Below are 13,677 nucleotides of genomic sequence, written 5' to 3' on the forward strand. Positions count from 1 at the left end.
AACTGGCTCTGAACTCAGTCCAACAAAGAAACTACGTTTTTTCCAATGGTTGAGCGTTTGTGTGTCTTTTGGCATTACTGTGTACATTTAAACTTGTTTTTAACATCAAAAACCCATAATATCAACCTTAGGACAAAGGGTGTTCTTTATCACATGCATTTAAGCAGCAGTTTGCATCATTAGGTCACGTATTTGCTTTACATTTACTAATTATGTTTGCCATTGATCAAGCAAAGATGTTCTTTTAGCTGCATCCCATCAATGATATGTATCCATTCCATTCTATTATGAATTTGAACGCTGATTTCAATACAAGCTTCATGATCAGTTGATGTTCCTTCCCGAAACAAGTAAAAACTAAAGAGCAACTTCGTGGCACAAGGTGCTGAAGAAAGAATGTTTTGTTTTTCATTTCTTTTTTATTTTCATGTAGTACCTAATGTGGAACTACCCCCTCTGTGCTCATCTCAGTTTAAATCTGGTCCTCCAGGTGATCAGGCTCAAGTTGTTTCTCAGCTTATTGATAATATCGTCAAGAGGTAAGCTCCAGAAATCAAACTCTTACAATTTAATGTATATTTTTAAATGTGATTCCTCCTACTCAAAATAGTCTGAACATATTTCAAAATCTTTATCTTGAAATGAAGTAAAACTTGAAATGTATGATTGCTTTATAAATACATTCATACACATCTGGTCATAAAGGGCCCAGCCTTTAGAATATATTTACTGGAGTCCAGCTCATGCGCGTAGCCAGGAAGTTGCCAAGGGAGGGCCAAAATGTAGATTCGGCATTGCAAACTATCTAAGCGTAGCGCCACCATGATTGGCGCGAAGCGTACAAGAAAATTTTGGCTGTAAATGCCCCCCAGATCGCTGGAAATGGCACTTCCCATGCCTTGTAAGTTGCATCTTAGCATTTTCTCTTTTGAAAATACTAGCGATATCATAAAAACCTTTAAAAAAAATTTTAAAAATATGCTCAAGGGGGGGCGGCTGCCCCCTTCGCCCCCCCTTGGCTACGCGCCTGGTCCAGCTCCAGTTTATTACGACTTAAAGCAGCTCTTTGAGATGATTTTGGTAAATTTATTGATGCCAGCATTTTAATGTAGTTCATAACTTGACATAATATCATTTCAAATAACAGACACAAGTCACAGGGATTTGAAGTTTCTGAATTGTCATTTTACTTGTGAATGATACACTGAAAATGTGCATTGGTGGCAAAATCAATTCACTTCTGAATTATTCACTCATTAACCTTAACATGATGAAACTTCTAGATTTTGTCTTAAAGTTTGCATAATGACACTCTTGTTTTGAGAATAACCTTGTGGGTTTAAATGACTTGTTGCCCAACTGCACAAAGCTGTTTTACAGAATCTTGTGAGTGCCTTAAATTTGAAACTACATATTTTACTGCAAACATAAGACATTTTCCAAATTGTTTACACAGATTGATCACACCAAAGAAATGTCATAGTGTCAAAGATTCAGAATTGTCAGTTTTTTGCCCCCTTTGAAAGGAATATTTGAGATAAATTTAACTCTTATTATTGTAATCGTTGTTTGGATGACAAATTGACAATGTTAACTATCTTGCTTTGCCTGTCAATAATGTCCACAGCTCAAAACTTATCAACTTGGAGTCTCTTTGCATTGCAGAAGGGACGGTGAGTATTATTGTTAAACATTTGGATTAATTTTTATCCTTAAAAAAAAATATCATGGTCTTTTCAGACAGCTACGTACTTACATTCTGTTTGTTCGGGGGATTTTTTGTGTTTCTTTTGGGGTGGTTGATTCTGTCTTTCTGTTGCATCAATTACACCCCTTTGACATTATATCTTAACCTCCCTCCCAGCTCATGAATGGTGGTTGTCCCAACTGCCTGTGCTTGTTTAATTAAGTCATTATTGATTGTAGCAAATCAAACAAATGTAAATCAGCCATATCCCAACATCAAAGAAAGATTAATGTATCTGTGATGGAATGCAGCACCATGTTTTCATAATTAAGATATTATAAATGTTTATCAGTGTCCAGATATTTAGCAGCGGAGTGTTTATCAGCTTGCTCATGTCTAGCTGACATTAAAAGTTGTCAGTCCATATTTATCATTATATCCAGATGTTAAAGAATCAACATTCTGTTTACACTTAGCGCACATCTCAATCGATTTTTACACAATTCTTACAGCTTTGTTGGGTTTTACATTGCGATATGATATGTCTGGATTATGAAGGCAATGTCGTGGATGCTTGTCTACTGTCCCTCCTGGCAGCCCTGAAAAATGGTGAGTTTCACTACTTGTAGTACTTGCCACAATCATTTCTTTTTTAAGCAAGAAGAAATAATAGAATAAGCAACAATGATAGTATCAAACATGAATATACACAATGATGACAGTATCAAACAGGAACATACACATTAATGACAGTATCAAACATGAACATACACATTAATGACAGTATCAAACATGAACATACACAATAATGACATTATCAAATATGAATATACACAATGATGAAAGTATCAAACAGGAACATGCACATTAATGACAGTATCAAACAGGAACATACACATTAATGACAGTATCAAACAGGAACACACAATGATAACAGTATCAAACAGGAACATGCACATTAATGACAGTATCAAACATGAATATACACAATGATGACAGTATCAAACAGGAACATACACATTAATGACAGTATCAAACAGGAATATACACATTAATGAAAGTATCAAACATGAACATACACAATAATGACAGTATCAAACAGGAACACACAATGATAACAGTATCAAACAGGAACATGCACATTAATGACAGTATCAAACATGAATATACACAATGATGACAGTATCAAACAGGAACATACACATTAATGACAGTATCAAACATGAACATACACAAGATGACAGTATCAAACAGGAACATACACATTAATGACAGTATCAAACAGGAACACACAATGATAACAGTATCAAACAGGAACATGCACATTAATGACATTATCAAACATGAACATACACAATAATGACATCAAATATGAATATACACAATGATGAAAGTATCAAACAGGAACATGCACATTAATGACAGTATCAAACAGGAACATACACATTAATGACAGTATCAAACAGGAATATACACATTAATGAAAGTATCAAACAGGAACACACAATGATAACAGTATCAAAGAGGAACATGCACATTAATGACAGTATCAAACATGAACATACACAATAATGACATTATCAAATATGAATATACACAATGATGAAAGTATCAAACATGAACAAACACATTAATGACAGTATCAAACATGAATGTACACAATGATGACAGTATCAAACAGGAACATACACATTAATGACAGTATCAAAGAGGAACATACACATTAATGACAGTATCAAACAGGAATATACACAATGATGACAGTATCAAACATGAACAAACACATTAATGACAGCATCAAACATGAACATACACATTAATGACAGTATCAAACATGAATATACACAATGATGACAGTATCAAACAGGAACATACACATTAATGACAGTATCAAACATGAACATACACATTAATGACAGTATCAAACATGAACAAACACATTAATGACAGCATCAAACATGAACATACACATTAATGACAGTATCAAACATGAATATACACAATGATGACAGTATCAAACAGGAACATACACATTAATGACAGTATCAAACATGAACATACACATTAATGAAAGTATCAAACATGAACATACACATTAATGAAAGTATCAAACATGAACATACACATTAATGAAAGTATCAAACAGGAACATACACATTAATGACAGTATCAAACAGGAACATAGACATTAATGACAGTATCAAACATGAACAAACACATTAATGACAGCATCAAACATGAACATACACATTAATGACAGTATCAAACATGAATATACACAATGATGACAGTATCAAACTGGAACATACGCATTAATGACAGTATCAAACATGAACATACACATTAATGACAGTATCAAACATGAACGTATACACATTAATGACAGTATCACAAATGAACATACAAATTAATGACAGTATCAAACAGGAACATACACATTAATGACAGTATCACAAATGAACATACAAATTAATGACAGTATCAAACATGAACATACACATTAATGACAGTATCAAACATGAACATACACATTAATGACAGTATCACAAATGAACATACAAATTAATGACAGTATCAAACATGAACATACACATTAATGACAGTATCAAACATGAACATACACATTAATGACAGTATCAAACATGAACATACACAATAATGACATTATCAAATATGAATATACACAATGATGAAAGTATCAAACAGGAACATGCACATTAATGACAGTATCAAACAGGAACATACACATTAATGACAGTATCAAACAGGAACACACAATGATAACAGTATCAAACAGGAACATGCACATTAATGACAGTATCAAACATGAATGTACACAATGATGACAGTATCAAACATGAACATACACATTAATGACAGTATCAAACATGAATATACACAATGATCACAGTATCAAACAGGAACATACACATTAATGACAGTATCAAACAGGAACATGGACATTAATGACAGTATCAAACATGAATATACACAATGATGACAGTATCAAACATGAACATACACATTAATGACAGTATCAAACAGGAATATACACATTAATGAAAGTATCAAACAGGAACACACAATGATAACAGTATCAAAGAGGAACATGCACATTAATGACAGTATCAAACAGGAACATACACAATAATGACATTATCAAATATGAATATACACAATGATGAAAGTATCAAACAGGAACATGCACATTAACGACAGTATCAAACAGGAACATACACATTAATGACAGTATCAAACAGGAACACACAATGATGACAGTACTAAACAGGAACACACAATGATGACAGTATCAAACAGGAACATGCACATTAATGACAGTATAAAACATGAATGTACACAATGATGACAGTATCAAACAGGAACATACACATTAATGACAGTATCAAACAGGAACATACACATTAATGACAGTATCAAACATGAATATACACAATGATGACAGTATCAAACAGGAATATACACATTAATGACAGTATCAAACATGAACAAACACATTAATGACAGTATCAAACATGAATTTACACAATAATGACAGTATCAAACAGGAACATACACATTAATGACAGTATCAAACATGAACATACACATTAATGACAGTATCAAACATGAATGTACACAATGATGACAGTATCAAACAGGAATATACACATTAATGACAGTATCAAACATGAACAAACACATTAATGACAGTATCAAACATGAATTTACACAATAATGACAGTATCAAACAGGAACATACACATTAATGACAGTATCAAACATGAACATACACATTAATTACAGTATCAAACATGAATGTACACAATGATGACAGTATCAAACAGAAACATACACATTAATGACAGTATCAAACATTAACATACACATTAATGACAGTATCAAACAGGAACATACACAATGATGACAGTATCAAACAGGAACATACACATTAATGACAGTATCAAACAGGAACATACACATTAATGACAGTATCAAACATGAACATACACATTAATGACAGTATCAAACATGAACATACACATTAATGACAGTATCAAACATGAATATACACAATGATGACAGTATCAAACAGGAACATACACATTAATGACAGTATCAAACATGAACATACACATTAATGACAGTATCAAACATGAATGTATACACATTAATGACAGTATAAACAGAAGCATGCACATTAATGACAGTATCAAACAGGAACATACACAATGATGACAGTATCAAACAGGAACATACACATTAATGACAGTATCACACATGAACATACAAATTAATGGCAGTATCAAACATGAACATACACATTAATGACAGTATCAAACATGAACATACACAATAATGACATTATCAAATATGAATATACACAATGATGAAAGTATCAAACATGAACATACACAATAATGACATTATCAAACATGAATATACACAATAATGACAGTATCAAACAGGAACATGCACATTAATGACAGTATCAAACAGGAACACACAATGATAACAGTATCAAACAGGAACATGCACATTAATGACAGTATCAAACATGAATGTACACAATGATGACAGTATCAAACAGGAACATACACATTAATGACAGTATCACACATGAATATACACAATGATGACAGTATCAAACAAGAACATACACATTAATGACAGTATCAAACAGGAACATGCACATTAATGACAGTATCAAACATGAATATACACAATGATGACAGTATCAAACAGGAACATACACATTAATGACAGTATCAAACAGGAATATACACATTAATGACAGTATCAAACATGAATATACACAATGATGACAGTATCAAACAGGAACATACACATTAATGACAGTATCACACATGAATATACACAATAATGACATTATCAAATATGAATATACACAATGATGAAAGTATCAAACAGGAACATGCACATTAATGACAGTATCAAACAGGAACATACACATTAATGACAGTATCAAACAGGAACACACAATGATGACAGTACTAAACAGGAACACACAATGATGAAAGTATCAAACATGAACGTATACACATTAATGACAGTATCAAACATGAATATACACAATGATGACAGTATCAAACAGAAACATACACAATAATAACAGTATCAAACATGAACATACACATTAATGACAGTATCAAACATGAATATACACATTGATGACAGTATCAAACATGAACATACACATTAATGACAGTATCAAACATGAACGTATACACATTAATGACAGTTTAAACAGAAACACACATTAATGACAGTATCAAACAGGATCATGTATCAATGATGACAGTATCAAACAGGAACATACACAATGATGACAGTATCAAACAGGAATATACACAATGATGACAGTATCAAACAGGAATATACACATTAATGACAGTATCAAACATGAACAAACACATTAATGACAGTATCAAACATGAATATACACAATAATGACAGTATCAAACAGGAATATACACATTAATGACAGTATCAAACAGGAACATACACAATGATGACAGTATCAAACAGGAATAAACACATTAATGACAGTATCAAACAGGAATATACACATTAATGACAATATCAAACAGGAATATACACAATGATGACAGTATCAAACAGGAATATACACATTAATAACAGTATCAAACAGGAACACACAATGATGATAGTATCAAACAAGAACATACACATTAATGACAGTATCAAACAGGAACATACACAATGATGACAGTATCAAACAGGAATATACACATTAATGACAGTATCAAACAGGAATATACACATTAATGACAATATCAAACAGGAATATATACAATGATGACAGTATCAAACAGGAATATACACATTAATAACAGTATCAAACAGGAACACACAATGATGATAGTATCAAACAAGAAATTCTGGTAAAAAACTATAGCATTTAACATTTCAACTGAAAACAACAAGAAATCTCAGATAAACAATGTATTTGAGAATAGTGATGATATTTTTTGTTCAAGTGGGAAGAGATTGATGAAGCATTGGGATACTATTCCATAATTATTACTGACATTTCTGCTGCAGTCTTTGAGATTTTAGCAATCTCTACCTATTGTTGACTCCCCATCGTTTTACTTACCTTTTAACTTAGTGTTAGAAGATGTTTTGTTTTCTTGGACAACTTACAGAGATCCAACTTAGTACCATGATGAAGCAGAAAATTTCAAATTCTGTGATTTTCTTACTTTGATATGAATGCTAAGACTCTTTTGATGTCAGTATGGTTGTCTCCATTCACAGTTTTGTTACCCGACGTACGTATCGATGAAGACAGCGGTCTAGCAGTAACATCGGAGAAGAGAATGATTCCTCTTGATCTATCCTCTCACCCAGTGTCTACATCTTTTGTGGTTTTTGATGAGTAGGATTTTTTTTAAACATTAAGTTTGATTTAATATATCCCAATCATTAGTGTATTTTACTTGTGTCTTAGTTTTTTTGTTTATTTTTGTCTGCATTTTATATGAATAATTGTGGTGACATCTGTCTTGACTATGTTACATCTGATTTTCGAGCTGCAGACAGTTCTGATGTGATACATGTGTTGGTATGCCAGTGCTCTATGGTCTCATGGATTTTAGAGGATCTAAAATACATACATACACGCCTACATACTGTACATACATATATTAAAGGAAGTGCAGTTAGAATTGATGGGAAAGGAAGACTTCCATTTGAGAGACTATAGAGGCTTTAAGCTAGGCTGAATATGTTAAGGTAGGCCTTCCCCTAGAAACAAACCTTAGCTTACTCATTAGAAATGCGTTCATTTTTGTTTCCTTTTAATAAATTTTGCTTCATGTGTGGACTGAATAGTAGCCCTGCTTAAGCATTAACATAAACATTTATAAAATAACTGTTTGGTCTTTAGTATCAAGTATATAGCTTATTACAAGCCAATACTGTCTTTACTGACGTTCCCTGGCTAATCTTGAGCTGTGTATTATGCTAATGATGTCAAGCAGTCTTTCCACTTGATGGAAAGTAACCTTAGTAATCATTTTAGTTTGATCTCCCCCCCCCCCCCCCCAGTTGCAATTTCTCTTAATGTAGTAAGACATGGATGATATGTAAAGTAAATTACACTCATGGGAAACAGCAAGTTTGGGTATAAAATATGTATCTCTCCAGTTGAATCAAAAACTCTGGGGACAATTGGATAGCAGTTTAAGCATTACCTGTAGTTTATTATTGACTTTGTCAGAATCTGGTGGTCTCCTACAGAATAGTTCAAGAAGTGATAATGGAAACATGCTTGTTAATTTAGTCTATGAACTTTGCACCAGTAATAATGAAACATAAGTAAAATCTGCGCATGTTTTGCCAGCATCCACTTAATATGTGTGATCGTTACATGGTTTGGTCAGATGTTTACTAAGTGTAACATTCAGCTTTTAGTTTTGTGGTTTGATATTACCAGCAATACCATGTCAATGTTTGTAGGATGTACTCTGAGATCTGGGATGTAGTTTTCTTTCCTTTTTTTCCCCATCAACATATGGAGTTTTGCTGCTGTATGTTAGTTATGATTATCTTCCTGCTTGCAGGAGGATCTAACATACATACATACATACATACATACATTCACACATACATCTATACACAGAAGGTAGGTGCTATTTGTGAAGAGATCCATCCCATCAGAGAGGAAGATTTCTTTACAGTTTGTTGTCTAGAAGAAAGTTGTTCTGTAGCTGGTGAATACAAAGTATCCTTTAACTAACTCTTCACAGCTCAATTTTACTTGCTGACCCAACAAAGGAAGAGGAAACCATGGCGACTGGTGTGGTAACCATAGTGACAACAGAAGATGGCAACCTATGTGCTGTTCACAAACCAGGTGAGTGTAAGATGTTCACCCACTGCCCTTCCTCCTTGTCTCGCTTTCCAATTGTAAGAGTTAAAGCTGGTGAAAATTTTCTTTTACAAGCTATTAATGGGGACACTTTGTTGATTATGCAGGGTTATACCTTGGTAGACTTACAGGTAACCATCTGAGATATTTGAATATTTTCCCAAATAATGCCTGAAAGTCGCTATGTTAGCTGCAGTGTGCTTTAATAAAGTTAAATTTTTGAGATAAAAAGTCACAATTTTGAGATAAAAGTCACAATTTGAGATAAAAAAGTCACAATTTTGATCTTTGGGGACACTTTTTTCCCCCCGTCTTATGTCCCTATTAATCCACTGTAGCAGGGAACTGATTGTGTATGCAATTAACTTTTCCTATCATGCATGTATAGCACAAATATGATCTTGGCTTGTTGTACTATGTACATCCACTGTTAATAGTGAGTATAAGGATCCTGTTGAGTAGGTAAAGGTCATAGGTCAAAAGAGGTAAAGGTCTGAAAACCTTTCAAACATAATAACCTCAATCCAAAGCTTGAATGAAATTCATACTTGACATGTAGCTCCAGCTTGCTGATGATTTGAAGTAGATAATGGTCTTATCACCTAAAACAGTATTGCTGTTGGATGTTTTCAAGTAAAAGCCCATTCTAAGCCCACTCCTGTTTGGAAGGATACCTATACACCTAGATTAGTTCTACAGCCCTTTCATTGCAGATGTAGCTACTTTCCTAGTGTATTTTGCACATAACTATGGAAAGAAAAAGTGGAATGTTTGGCTGCGCCGTAAGCTTTAAACAGAACCAGTTTGGTAAATAGAAAATACATCATATGGTCATATTCAAATTTAAAACCTTAAAACCTTGTGTAGATGATTTCATTTCAAATTGTCTCAATGGCTAATATATTTTAGCCCTCATTTTGTCTTACAGGAGGAAGTCCACTTCCGGTCAATAAAATGCAAGACTGTATAGCAAGGAGTAAGGAGCGAGCAAACAAAGTCAGGAAACTGTTGGAAAAGACTTTTAAAAGCAGTAAAGGATGATGTCTTTCAGCTGTTTCTAGGCTGCAATATGTGTGGCTAGGCTGCAATATGTGTAGCTAGGCTGCAATATGTGTGGCTAGGCTGCAATATGTGTGGCTAGGCTGCAATATGTGTAGCTAGGCTGATATATGTGTGGCTAGGCTGCAATATGTGTAGCTAGGCTGCAATATTTGTGGTTAGGCTACAATATATGTGGCTAGACTACAATATGTGTAGCTAGGCATGTTACCCAGGCAACAAAGTAACCACTGCTGAATGGAACAGTGTGATAAGGCAAGAGGTTTTCATGGCAAAGGTCAGACTTGTTGAAATATCAGTATGGGTAATCTGAAGTGTAGCTGTGACAGAGGTACAGTAACACAAGGTTGGACCACAAAGTGCTAAGGAATTGTTTGATGCATCTAGATGGGATATTGAATTCTAGAATCCAACATTATATGTGTTGAACTGCTGATTATTAAAGGCTAGTTTCTTTGTCAGGTTCAAATGCAACTAGTTTTTGAAAGACATTCTCTGTGCTATGTAGTGTTATCAAATATCAGAAAATTACAAGATTTGTGCCACACTGTAACTACAAATGAACATGCTCATAGCAAGAATGTTTATAAAAACTGTTAAAGTTGGTGAATTTTTATAAAACTTTGAGGTTGGTGAAGCAGAAAAGTATCTTAAAGTGCTATGGACAACTAGTCGTTTTGCCTTATTTTCAGTACATTTGCTGTGTTTTAATCTCATTCAAAATCTGTCGAAAGATATGCTTTTGAAGTTTTAACCAATCTGGGAAACTCATTAAGTATGTGCAAACTGTGACGTGGAGTGTTGCGCTCATCAAATATTCTCTTTTTAGCCCTTAATAAGTTAACCCCTAATTACAAGCCAACATATATCATTTGAATGTAATGTTCCTCATTTCACAGAAGACAATAATTACATTATTCAAACAATTGCATAAGGCCACAAACCTGTGTTAAGTGTCCTTCAAAAAAACAAAGGAATAATGTTACAGAAAATGAGGCAGTCACTCCCTGTACATCATCGATGTGCATAATTAGTTAGTTGATTCATAAATAAAAGTAGAATTAAGAAAAGACTTGTAACCAGGGATCACCGGAACATTTTTTTTTAATTCCTTGTGCTATTTTTATGTGCTTTATCTTAAATGATAGCCTAGGGTGCCCTGATGAAAATCTGAAAGGGCTCACTCTCAAATGTTCACACAGCCCCACCCCAGGGGGTGGTGAGGGGAAAATTGAGGTTATTTAAAGTATGGCATGGTGGGTATCAAATGAAAGGAAATGATACAAGGAATCCATATTTTACAATATTGAGAGAGAAAACCTTAAATGCTCTCATATTCCCCATGAATAAGGGGAACCCAGGGAAAGGTCACATAGAAAATGGTATTTCATATAATAAATGAATAAAACAAATATTAGATATGACTATAAAATGAAAGGAAAAACCACAAGGAATATTTATCTACATGTTACTATGCTGAAGAGCTGAACCTTTGCTGAAAATATTAATCTACACCCACTATTGGCTCGGTTGAGCAACTTTGAGGGGGGAGGGGGATGGGGTGGGGTGGGGAAAAAACTAAAAACTGAAGTTTATGAAAGTAAGGCATAATGGGTATCAAATGAAAGGGAATTGCATAGGAATACATTTTCATAAGGATAAAAGTGATACTGCCAAACTTTGTCACATATGCTCACTTTTAGGATGGGGGTGGGGGAGGTGGTGGAAAACTCAGCCCGTTTGCATATATGTAGCCTAATTTTTGAGAATAAATGGGGTAAGGGAAGCCTGTGTCATTAGAGCCCTCCTTTAGGAAAGCCTGTATGATAAGCATGATAGCTATCTTCAGACAAAATCGGACCCTAAGTCAGAAAAGATCTTCAGGGTACTGCCAATAAGACATAATAGGTGAAAATATGTGACTCTGTTTCTCTATGAAATACAAGTTAATGAAACAAACAATGGGTCTTTCTTTGGCTGTTTGGTCTATGGATCCCACTGCCTTGCTCATTAACTAGCTTGCGTCTGTTGTTTGCATACCCTTTCAGACATTGACCATGCCACTTGGGATGATACTTTTCAATTATTTTCACATATCTGGCCTAATTCTGCCTGGAACTTCATCTTCACATACTACAATTGCATTGTTCAAATAAATTAATCCAGTCTCTGAGATGTTTTGAAAATTCTTGTAATGTTTCTCCTTCTTTTGGCATATCACACAGTACTTATAATTTGTTACTCCTTCTCTACAGTTGTGGCTGCATTCTGGGGTTTGCATGGTTGAAATTTTTATTCCTAAAAAGATTTTTAGATATGAATCTATAAGGCCTAACTGTAGCCGAAGCCAAACAGATACTCAGCAGAAATGTAATACATGTATGCGATTGGATCAATTTCAAGAGGATACAATGAAAATTATTAGATGGGGAAAGCAGGGTCTCCTTCCCACTTTAAGAGATGTCTTCGTCATTCAATATTTTCAAAGAACTACAAAGTGTTATATTTGATTGAATTTTGAATGAATTGGCTTCAATATTTAAAAGAGGGGCGCTAGAGGAGTGGGCACATGCCTCTGTGACTGTGCCGACTATGTCACATACTCACATAGCCACTGATAAGTCTATATAGGCTTGCACTTGCAGCGTACAATGTGAAGTAATAAAATATATGTCCATGTAAAGTAGAATTTAGAATGCCACAAAAGAGGAATTTTATAAGTCTCATCCAACTTTGTGTAAATCATGTGGGTAACTTAAACACCTTCTTGGTTAACATGATCAGATAAGATATTGTAACAAGAAAAATTAAAACAAGTGAACAAGTAACTGAAACAAATAAATAAATGTAAAATAAAATTGTATTACAGTCCTAGCTCATACCCTCATCCTATCATAGCTTCCCCACCCCCACACATCTCCTAATGGTCGACTATTCTAATGAGTCTTATATATTAACTGTAAGCTACAATCCATGTAGTTTTAAGGCTTTTGCTCACACAGATATAAATAGCCTG

General features: G+C 34.0%; 1 protein-coding gene across 2 annotated transcripts in view; it reads left to right on the forward strand.

Moving 5' to 3' along the window:
* The window catches only part of LOC139980359 (exosome complex component RRP43-like), a 138,405-nt gene extending 125,571 nt beyond the window's left edge, over positions 1 to 12,834 (forward strand). For both annotated transcript variants that reach the window (XM_071991980.1, XM_071991979.1), the window contains exons 6-11: positions 434 to 539; positions 1,628 to 1,673; positions 2,200 to 2,296; positions 7,988 to 8,108; positions 9,481 to 9,587; positions 10,531 to 12,834. In XM_071991980.1, the coding sequence (XP_071848081.1) occupies positions 434 to 539; positions 1,628 to 1,673; positions 2,200 to 2,296; positions 7,988 to 8,108; positions 9,481 to 9,587; positions 10,531 to 10,643 (590 nt within the window). In that variant the 3' untranslated portion in view covers positions 10,644 to 12,834. The remainder of the gene's footprint in view (positions 1 to 433; positions 540 to 1,627; positions 1,674 to 2,199; positions 2,297 to 7,987; positions 8,109 to 9,480; positions 9,588 to 10,530) is intronic.
* Positions 12,835 to 13,677: the final 843 nt, after the last annotated feature.

Source organism: Apostichopus japonicus, chromosome 14 (assembly GCF_037975245.1).
Source record: "Apostichopus japonicus isolate 1M-3 chromosome 14, ASM3797524v1, whole genome shotgun sequence".
Classification (NCBI taxonomy): domain Eukaryota; kingdom Metazoa; phylum Echinodermata; class Holothuroidea; order Aspidochirotida; family Stichopodidae; genus Apostichopus; species Apostichopus japonicus.